This window comes from Gigantopelta aegis, chromosome 14 (genome assembly GCF_016097555.1).
Source record: "Gigantopelta aegis isolate Gae_Host chromosome 14, Gae_host_genome, whole genome shotgun sequence".
Taxonomy (NCBI): Eukaryota; Metazoa; Mollusca; class Gastropoda; order Neomphalida; family Peltospiridae; genus Gigantopelta; species Gigantopelta aegis.
The window spans coordinates 37,415,488-37,426,534 of NC_054712.1; the positions used below are offsets into that span (position 1 = coordinate 37,415,488).

Below are 11,047 nucleotides of genomic sequence, written 5' to 3' on the forward strand. Positions count from 1 at the left end.
ATGACCATATGTTTGACATCCAATAACCGATGATTAATAAATCAATGTGCTCTGGTGGTGTCGTTAAACAAAACAAACTTTAACTTTTTAACTATTGTGTACATATATGTGGATTGCCGGTATAGGACGTACATGTATGTGGAATCACTCTATGTGTTTGACTTTTATTTCACAACATACAAAACATATACACTCGTTACATTATCCTAGTGAATATAAACATACATTGATTACTTGAATATACATGTACATTGATTACTTGGATATACACGTGCAGTATAATATTTAGCAATACTCTGGTTATTTACTTTAAAACTAGACCTAAGGGGTGATGTGCTAGTACGGCATAATCTCAACCCCAAGCTCAGCTATAAAACATGTTAATTGCTATACTGCATATAGCCTACATGGAGCGTGTATTTGGTCATGGATGCCCATCGCTGTGTGTGCTTGTGTCACTGTAGATGAAAGCTATGGTGAATGTTCACATAAGATATTATTTTCACTGTTTATTGGAATACTGGTGGTATCGGGTTATTATTGTTCCACATAGGATGATGGTGCGAGTTCGAAAATCATTTGGATGTACATCTCGATTTTATCTGAAAATAAAATAACACAAAGAATATAAAATCATGAAAGTTAGAACGATAACAGAAAATACAACACCAGGTTTATACGTTGGTAACGACTGATCGCACATCGGACAATCCGATTTAATCAGATAGACACAGAAGTTAGATTTGTAAATTATAAAGACATAATTAGAAACTTTGTAATCACGAAGACGCAGAATTTAGGTTCTAATCCATAAAGACTTACTAAGAAATGTTGGTATCAGATAGATACAGAAGTTAGGTTTTAAACCATAAACTCTTTCTCAGAAACGTTGGCATGAGATAAGACACAGAAGGTTGGCTTTAAATCATAAAAACTTACTAATTAAACTTTAGTTTCAGAAAGATACAAAATTCAGGTTCTACACCATAAAGATTTACTAAGAAACTTTAGTATCAGATAGACACAGAAGTTAGGTTTTAAATCATAAGGACTAAGAAATATTGGTATTAAAAAAGACAGATATTGGTATCAAGAAGATAGATTTTTAGTAATAAAGATTTACTAATAAACTTTGGTATCAGATAAACACAGAAGTTAGGTTTTAAATCATAAAGACTTACCAAGAAATTTTGGCTTCAGCTTGAAATGAAAGGCCGGAATATAGACCACGACTCCACTGACTACAAACAGCGCCGCGTAAAGGGTCTCAATCCGTGGATTCTGGACAATCGGGGCCACTATTAGAAACACACACATCAGAAAGAACACAATAGGAATCAGTATGGGAACCTGCAAGAACAAAGGCCATTACTAATATGGATTGATACAAATACATGTGCAATGATCAATAATAATAATAGAAACAATAAAAACATCACATTATTAGTAGTAGTAGTATTACGATGAAGATGATGGTGATGATGATGGTGATGATGATGATGATAATTATGATGATGATGATGATGGTGATCATAATGATTATGATGATGATGGTGATGATGACGATTATGATGATGATGATGATGATGATGGTGGTGGTGATGATGATGATGATGATGATGGTGATGATGACGATTATGATGATTATGATGATGATGATGATGATGATGATAATTATGATGATGATGATGATGGTGATTATTATGATGATTATGATGATGATAATGATGATGATTATGATAATGATGATTATGATGATGATGATGAAAGTGATGATGATAATAATGATGATTACGATGATGATGATGATGATGATGAAAGTGATGATGATGGTGATGATGATAATGATGATGATGATGGTGATCGACCTTTCAGCTGCTACCATAAATAGGCCCCTACATCAATGTGTAACACATAGACACGTGACAAACAATATTTTTGAATTCAGCATTCCATAAAACCATTAAATTATTACACGTAAACATGTCTGCTATATTATCATTGTGCCTAAAGCAGTCACCTTGGTTTCTATAGAAGAATTAGTCCATTTTCAAGAAAAGCATCTTTGACATTTAGCATCCTCAAAACCTGGAACCAAATCTTGGATTTAAATGTATATGCTGTATTTACCTGGTTTCTTTATATACCGCTTAACTGTTAAGTTCTTATTGCCCATATAAAATCCATGTTAAACAATCCCACTTCAAATCAGGATTACTAGTACAAAATAACGACTAAACTAACGACTAATACCATATATCATTTTCAAGATCTTTTTCATAACAAACATGTACATCTGAGGTTTCTTGTTGTTTTTCTTATTTCTTATGAAGAAGGTAGATAATGTTTTGTTGGTTTTTGTTGTGTTGTGTTGTGTTGTTTTGTTTTGTTTTATTGTTGTGTTATGTGTTTTGCTAAGAGTTCTTTTGTGCCTGCGTTGTTTTGTGTTCTGCGTTGCGTTTTGTTGTTTTGTTTAGGATTTTTTGTGTTTGGTTTGCTTTTCTGGGCTTTTGTGGGGCTTTCAAATGCGGATTGTTAGAACAATTTGTTCTCGTTGGCACTAATCACTAATACTATATATCATTTTCAAGATATTTTACATACTGTTTTATTTTCACATCTACATTAAAACACATTTACGTCTCATATTTTTGTTTTGTTTGTTTGTTTGTTGGGGTTTTGTTTTTGTTGTTTCGTTGTTTGTTTATTTAATCATTTATTTCTTTGAAGAAGTTAGTATAGTGCAGGCGAAACGTTGAGAGAGTTTTTTGCTGATTGTTGTTCTCTTGTTTTGATTTCTGGTTTTGTTCTGTTGTGTTATGTTTTTGTGTTGATTTGTTTTGTATTTTGTTTTTCTTTTGTTGTTGTTGTTGTTTGTTGTTGTTGTTGTTGTTGTTGTTTTTTGGGGGTTGGAGGGGGTCTTGTTTTTTTGTTGTTGTTTTGGAGGGTTGGGGGGGGGGGGGTTTTGTAGAGGATTTCTTGTAGAGGTTTTTTGTTTTATTTTTGTTTTTGGTTCACACAGGAAACTAAATCTGGTGAAATAACAAGGTTACGCACCTTAAATCGTTCAGGGCAGTCCTTCTCTTTGAAACGCAGTATGATTAAACAGATGCTTGCCAGTCCTGAGAACACCCAGGTGAAGAAACTGAGAAAGCCAATCAGAGACGTCACTGTGCCTTGTATGAGGAAAATCAGAGCTATTGTTACCTGCAATGAAAGACGTTACTGTAAGTCTCGGAATTTCTAATTTATGGAAACATTTTCCCCGTTCCAGGCCCAGTGATCACTGTAACCTGTTTTTCACTGATCATGGTAAGTGTGGATTTGTTTATATCGTAATGGGTATATAAATATATATATATATATATATATATAATGGGTATAATATATACATTCACGGTATTTTTTCTGTTAACATTAAACATTAATTAAAGTATAGATTTAAACCGTTATATAATTCACTTTTCTTAATTAATTATTGATTACTGTATACTAATAATTTAAACCCATCTCTTACACTTCAAATCGCTTGGATTTATTTTCTATATATATTTCATGCATTAGTTTTAGTAAATACAGTAATCAATTAGTATTAAATCAGACGCAGGTCTAGCATTTTTACCGCGGAGGGCTGAAGTTAACGTAATGAAGTTTGGTCCAGTTGAAAGGCGAGACTCCCCACCCAAAACAAAGGCAAAATGAATTGTCTGACACAACTTCGGACGTATACGCAGTGGATAAAGTATGTAAAGTCGCCCATACGTGCATCACTATTGAAGGCATGGGTGTGTAGCGCTTGACACTGATGAAACACAGAACATCGAACCAGTTCCCATCTCTCGCTGCTGCAAATGGTGCTATGAAATTAGAATCATATACCTGTATTAAAATCCAACTAAACATTAAACAATGTCCATACCTTGTAGGACCAACCATATGTTTTGTTGTTGTTTTATTTGATTTGCTCGGGGTGGGTGGGGGGGGGGTTGGTGTTGTTTTGTTGTTGTTGTGTTGGATGGGGTTTTTGGAGGGAGAGAGTGGGTTGTCTGTTGGTTTTATTTGTTGGGTTTTTTTGTGTGTTTTTATATGTTTGTTTGTTGTTGGGGAGTGGGTTGGGGTTTTTTTTTGGGGGGGGGGTGTTGTAATTATGTTGTTGATGGAGAACTTGTTGTATCTTTTTTGTTGGACTGGTATTGTTATTGTTGTTGATGTTTTTGGGGGTGTTTGTTTGTTTTTTCTTTTGTTGTTTCTTGTGGTGGCTTTTTTTTTTTTTTTTTTTTTTACTTTTTGGGTTTATTTGGGGGTTTTGTGGGGGTTTTGTTTTTGCAAGCCTTTATAACTTTACATGTAAATATGCATTTATAGTAAGATAATGAAATTATCTTCAACCAGTATCAAACTCAAGGTGAAAGGTCAGTATCATGGTGCATACTTTTGTATGTCCCACTACGTTTTTCGTTGTTCTGAAGAAAGGAAAATTAAAGTTTTCACAAAACTTAATCCCACTCGGTATCAATATTTAAAAAAAAACGATATGTTATTTTTTCAAGCAATTATAACTATATATATATATATATATATATATATATATATGTATATATATATATATATATATATATATATATATATATATATATATATATAACTATATATATATATATATATATATATATATATATATATATATTGTGTGTGTGTGTGTGTGTTACAGTCAATCTGTGAAATCAGTCATTACGCGTAATGCCTAAAAACCGGTGGCTAAACCGCCGGCGGCGACTCCTTCTGTTCGACCGCCGAACACCGCTCACCCGAGCAGGAAGACCAAGACAGAAGAGGTTCCGGCCCCGGATGTCCCAGCTTCTCTGCCAACGAAAGAGCCGGAGAGGACGGAGTTCGACACAGAGATCTGCGTCACACCGTACAACCGGCCACCTGCACCAGAACCTTCGCTAGCGCTTCCGGACTTGTCGCCGATTAAATCGGCGACACCCGTTGAGGCGCAGGCCCGGAAGGGGACAGTTGTTAAGAGGAAGGCAACCACTCCTCCGAGTGCCACTCCAGCCAAGCCAAGTCGCCCCTCTCAACCGCCGAAACCGGAGACAAAACCAGTGGAGCAGTGGTCACTGCAGGCCGGCCGACTCCAACAACGTTACCAACAACTGGTCAAGACCAACCTGAAGGATGTACGCCACCTCATCAGCATGCCAAAAGACGAATCATACCAACCTCTGCCAGACGGACGAAATGAAGGGGAATTCGCTGTACATCGACTCAGGATGCAGGAGGGACACAACGCAGTTTGCGTCACCATCCGCCGGAACGGAAGACACAATCAAGGACTGCTACTATCGGAGATGGACAACCCGACATTACATCGAGTCCTGAAAACCGTCGCGGGACCACACTACCGTGCCATCACCAAGACCTTAGCAGACTCCGCTTACCGGCAGTTCCTCCCGCAGCTTGAGACCACCGACTACATCGGATCCCCCTAGACGCCAACCTTTGCTAGGAAAGGTATCAACCTCCTTTTTGGGCTAGTTGGACTTTAAACGCTTTCGAAGCAGTTCAAAATTCTTATGTTTATTTTTTTATAAATAGTCTGACGCATTTTACTTTGGCGCCCGATCAATTGCTCAAAATCACCTTAAAACCTTTTCGGCCGAGCAGTTTTAACTTTTTGGGTCTAATTTTAGAGTCCAGACATGTTTTTGGATGCAGTTACTCTTTGTAGACTTAGGTAGCTGACAGGTTTTAGCGAGGAATCGAAACTTAGCCAATCAGAGCACGGCTCCCACTCGGTGTTACTTGAGGCCTGTGAAGTGTCTGCTATTCGGTCCGCGCTCGCGTTTGACCGCACTAAATGGCTTTTTTCCAAAATCTGCCCACTTCAAACTCAATCCCCCCCCCCTGCTCCGGAGTTGGTCACTGGCGAAGTCAGAGCCTTAATCCGTAGTGGGCGTGCCTGAACCTTCGTTCCCAGTCCAAGTTTGTAGAAAAGTGTTAATTCCAAAAGATGCATATTTCACAATGCTAGAATATCTCAAAACAGCAGCAGCTGATACTGGAACAAAGAGCAGACATGGATACTATCTGCTATCAAAGTAAGTGTATTTCAATACATTCAATGTGTTTATTCATTCATAAATTCTAATACTACAATATTTCTATTACTACAATATTTTTCAAATTAATTAAATTTCCTATCCTAATTAATATCCAGTCTCACAATGCTTCCCCATAAATGTTTAGTTTCATTACACTCGAAGAATATAATAAAAAAAATTCCAGAGTTCGGTAATGATCTTAAAATAAGAGTTATAATCAGACTTTTTCTGGTGATTGCTATGAGTTTATAAAGGCATAAAACAATATATTGATATTGAAAGCAATAAGATATACGTAAATGTTAATTTTAATAATAAAATCATACACTATTAGCCACACATGTTACAGATAGCATTACTGGCACAAGCACGGTAAAATATGTCTTGGGCATTATGCCTTTAATGTTACTCTTCCACTGTTTTCTGTCTTTGAGTTTGAGTGCCATATATTAACCCTGCATTAAGAAAATACCCATTTAAAAATATTCATCAACTACACAGAAAACATTTATCGTCAAAATGTTTTTAGACTATTGGATTTATGTAAATTAAGGAACATTTAAAAATTCCTATGGTCCAATTATATTTACAAAATGTTAATTTCCCTTTCTCTCTGGCTATGAACTGAAGATTTTAAAGTTTAGCCTTGAAAATTCAACATTTAGTGAATGTTCCTGGGTTGTTTTTTTCAGGTTTGAGATACTGCAGTGTGGCGATGTTGAAAAACTCATCAAAAAGCGCGTTAACCCAAGGGAGAATCCTGTTTATTATGTTAGCATAGAAGAAACATATGATGTGGTTAGGCGTGCACATATAGCCACAGGACATGGTGGTCGAGATCGCATGACCAAAGAAAGCAACAAAAAGTATGCAAACATCACTCGCGATGTTCTCAATCTGTTCAAGTCTTATTGTCATGAATGTCAGAAGAAACGTAAGCGCCCAAGGATTAAGGGTGTTGTAGTGCGCCCCATTCTCACAAATGAGTTCGCTTCTCGCGCACAAATTGATCTTATTGATATGCAGTCCATGGCCCAAAAATCATTTAAGTGGATTTTTGTCTATCAAGACCACCTAACCAAGTGTGTCATTCTTCGAGCCCTAACTTCAAAGCGTGCTGCTGAGGTCGCTCATCACCTGCTTGATATATTCCTTCTCATTGGTGCCCCATCTATTCTCCAGAGCGACAATGGAAGTGAATTCACAGCAGAGGTTATCAGTGAACTGAACATTGTGTGGCCCAGGCTGGTTATGGTCCATGGTAAACCTCGACACCCTCAAAGTCAGGGGTCTGTGGAAAGGGCAAATGGTGATATCAAGGATATGCTTGTTGCATGGATGGGAGATAATGACACAAATGATTGGTCAGTAGGCATAAAATGTGTTCAATTCCAAAAGAATTCGAGTTATCATTCAGGAATACAGAGATCGCCATATGCTGCCATGTTTGGATGTGAAGCCAAAGTTGGCTTAACATTGTCGTCTTTGCCAACAGAAGTAGTTGTACGGATGCAAAGTGAGGATGATCTTATATCTGCCATATCCAATGTACCAATCGTCCTAGAACATACTGCTGCTGATATACACGAATCAGTACCAAGCACCAGTCAGGAACCAGCACCGAGCAGCAGTCATGAAGTCATGCCAAACACTAGTCAGGAACCAGATGAGTGGGACAGTAGACTTGACCCTGAAATGTCATTGCTCTCAGCCATAACTGATTTAGTTTTAGATTTAGCACCAGAGTATGGTGGTCCACATTTGATGAGTCCTGCTCCAGTTACTGTCTCGGCTGATTTACTCAACGCTCGTATAGACAGTATCTTAAATGAGAGAAATGGTGCGAGTTCCTCCCAGATGACTCAGGCTGAGCGTATGGTCAAGAGAAGTAAACTGGAGCTAACAAGTGGACAGGTGGGAGACAACGTAGCTGTACCTATCCCTCTTGTGGATAGGGGACGCGGTGACCCACGAAATATTCTCGGAATAATCATAGACCGTGATGAGAACGATATGTACACAATTTGTGTGAAAGCAGGGATTCTAAAAGGGAAGTTTACACGCAGTCAGTTTGATTTGTGCCCCCAGCGTTTACTTACTGATGCTGATGTAAACCAGACGAAGTCAGTGACCGTGCGCCAAGGTGTTAATCATGAATCCAACTGTGGTGGACAGGGATATATAGCCTTGTGTGCAAAAACAAGTGATCTTTCTATACCAATATGTTACTTTCATAATTTGACACTGACTACTTGGTTAATATTCAACTTCATCTTCATCTATTTTACTACAACTTCTGAAATGATTTGATTTGAGTTTAAATAAAGTGTTACATTAAGACTTGTGTGGTGTGGTATTATTTTCAGTCATTTCCTTGTTTGTTCTTAAAATGTGATTTTATCAACTTTTAAGACCAAAAGCCTGTATACAAGTGTCAGTAATAAGACGTGAATCACTTTAGTCATTCTGTGTAATGTCTGGTCATGATTTTCTGTCATTTCGTGCAATGCCTGGGATTTTCAGTCATTTCGCGTATTGCCTGGTGGTCACAGGAACTTCGCGAAGTGACTGATTTTGTTAGGCATTACGCGTAATGACTGATTTCACAGATTGACTGTAACATATATATATATATATATATATATATATATATATATATATATATATATATATATATATATATATATATGTGTGTGTGTGTGTGTGTGTGTGTGTGTGTGTGTGTATGTGCGCGCGTGTGTACACTACTGGTTTATACCAAACATATATAGGGATGCAATTCATTCAAGTGTACATATAACCTTGCACAACATACCAAACAAGCAACTGATGAGTTGTGTCCGTTTCCCCTAATTTTGGACTTAACCTTTTCACCTCAGCCAAATAATTCCCTATAAAGCACAATAAAAAATTTTTTTATCTAATAATTCGTTACAGTCACAGTCGCTAGTATCATGAATATTAATAACAACAAGCGTGTTATTCCGGTAAGATGACCGACCATCCATATTTGTTTCATTCCACATGAATCGATTCCGATCGTGGTTTATAAGAATTAAAATCCATGTTTGCTTGGTGGCAAATGCATGTTTTAGTGGTCTATGTAGGTCTGTAGTAGGTAACAGTGCTCGTATGCGCTGATTTTCCAGCCGAAACATTATCACGTAAAGTTTAAAAGTGAACTTGTATCGACTTGATGACGTAAATCAAATTCAATTCTGACTGAATCTTTAAAAAAAAAAAATCGTGGAATGTGCTGTCCTTCCCTTGTAGCTAATTAAAACAATACGTGATGTCATAAAAAAAATTGGGGGTTTTGTTTGGGTTTTTTAATGTTCTTTCTTTTTTTTTTTGGGTTTTTTGTTGTTGTTGTTGTTGTTGTTGGCTTTTTTTAGGGTGAGGGGAGCAGTTAAATGCAATGACAATACCTGGTCAGGGTGCCCAATGATCCGTTCATGGAACCAAGCGTGGAGATCACCACTACGTTTTTCTTTTTCAAATGGGTGGTGACCTACTTGAACAGGTAAAATATATTGTTTCTTATGAAGAAAGGAAAATTAAAGTGTTTTCACAAAACTTAAGCCCACTCGGTATTAATATATATATATATATATATATATATATATATATATATATATATATTTCATTTCTAGATAACAAGTGTGCATATAACATTGCACAACATACCAAACAAGCAACTGATGAGTTGTGTCCATTTCCCCTAATTTTCGACTTAACCTTTTCACCTCAGCCAAATAATTCCCTATAAAGAACAATTTTATTTTTTTTAATCAAAATAATTCGTTACAGTCACAATCGCTAGTATCGTGAATATTAATAACAACAAGCGTGTCATTCCATATGAATCGAATCCGATCATGGTTTATAAGAATTAAAATCCATGTTTGCTTGGTGGTAAATGCATGTTTTAGTGGTCTATGTAGGTCTATAGCAGGTAACAGTGCTCGTATGCGCTAAAATTCCATTCGAAAGGTTATCACGTAAAGTTTAAAAGTGAACTTGTATCGATTTGATGACGTGATTCAAATTCAATTCTGACTGAACCTAAAAAAAGATCGTGGAATGTGATGTACAGCCCATGCAGCTAATTAAAACAATACGTGGTGTCATAAAAATTTGGAAATTTTATGTTCTTTCTTTTCTTCCCTTTTTTTTTCCTGTTTTTGTTTTTGTTGTTGTTGTTGTTGGGGGTTTTGGAGGGGTTTTTTTTTTTTTTGGGGGGGGGGGGGGGGGTGTTTGTTTTTGTTGTTTTTTGGGGGTGGGGTGGGGGAGCTGTAAATGCAATGAAAATACCTGGTCAGGGTGCCCAATGATCCGTTCATGGAACCAAGCGTGGAGATCATCACAGCCAGGGGCAATATGAACGCTGCCGGTCCCAGCATCTTCTGGCCCCACGCCTACAAGTTATAGAACTTCAAAATTTTTATACTAAACAACAAACTAATATCGCGACTGTTAATTTCGTTTCCTTTAATTTTATTTTAAATGATTCAGCTTGATTCTTGTTAGATATTTCATGTTGAGTGAAAAAAAAGAAGAAAGAAATGTTTTATTTAACGACGCACTCAACACATTTTATTTACGGTTATATGGCGTCAGACATATGGTTAAGGACCACACAGATTTTGAGAGGAAACCCGCTGTTGCCACTACATGGGTTACTCTTCCGATTAGCAGCAAGGGATCTTTTATTTGCGCTTCCCACAAGCAGGATAGCACAAACCATGGCCTTTGTTGAACCAGTTATGGATCACTGGTCGGTGCAAGTGGTTTACACCTACCCATTGAGCCTTGCGGAGCACTCACTCAGGGTTTGGAGTCGGTATCTGGATTAAAAATCCCATGCCTCGACTGGGATCCGAACCCAGTACCTACCAGCCTGTAGACCGATGGCCTGCCACGACGCCACCGAGGCCGGT

At 37.2% G+C, this 11,047-nt stretch overlaps 2 protein-coding genes across 2 annotated transcripts in view; one reads left to right on the top strand and one right to left on the bottom strand.

Annotated features, from left to right (window-relative positions):
• Window positions 1-18: 18 nt before the first annotated feature.
• The window catches only part of LOC121388734 (b(0,+)-type amino acid transporter 1-like), a 26,545-nt gene continuing 15,516 nt past the window's right edge, over window positions 19-11,047 (bottom strand). Inside the window, exons 9-14 of the mRNA XM_041520215.1 lie at window positions 10,422-10,525; window positions 9,536-9,621; window positions 3,763-3,857; window positions 3,058-3,207; window positions 1,182-1,350; window positions 19-602 (exon numbers count right to left, since the gene is read on the bottom strand). Coding sequence (XP_041376149.1) covers window positions 9,603-9,621; window positions 10,422-10,525 — 123 coding nt within the window. The 3' untranslated portion in view covers window positions 19-602; window positions 1,182-1,350; window positions 3,058-3,207; window positions 3,763-3,857; window positions 9,536-9,602. The remainder of the gene's footprint in view (window positions 603-1,181; window positions 1,351-3,057; window positions 3,208-3,762; window positions 3,858-9,535; window positions 9,622-10,421; window positions 10,526-11,047) is intronic.
• LOC121389220 (KRAB-A domain-containing protein 2-like) lies at window positions 6,031-8,417 on the top strand. The gene is made up of 2 exons (XM_041520822.1): window positions 6,031-6,104; window positions 6,800-8,417. Exons 1-2 carry the CDS (start codon window positions 6,031-6,033, stop codon window positions 8,415-8,417), a joined length of 1,692 nt encoding a protein of 563 aa, XP_041376756.1.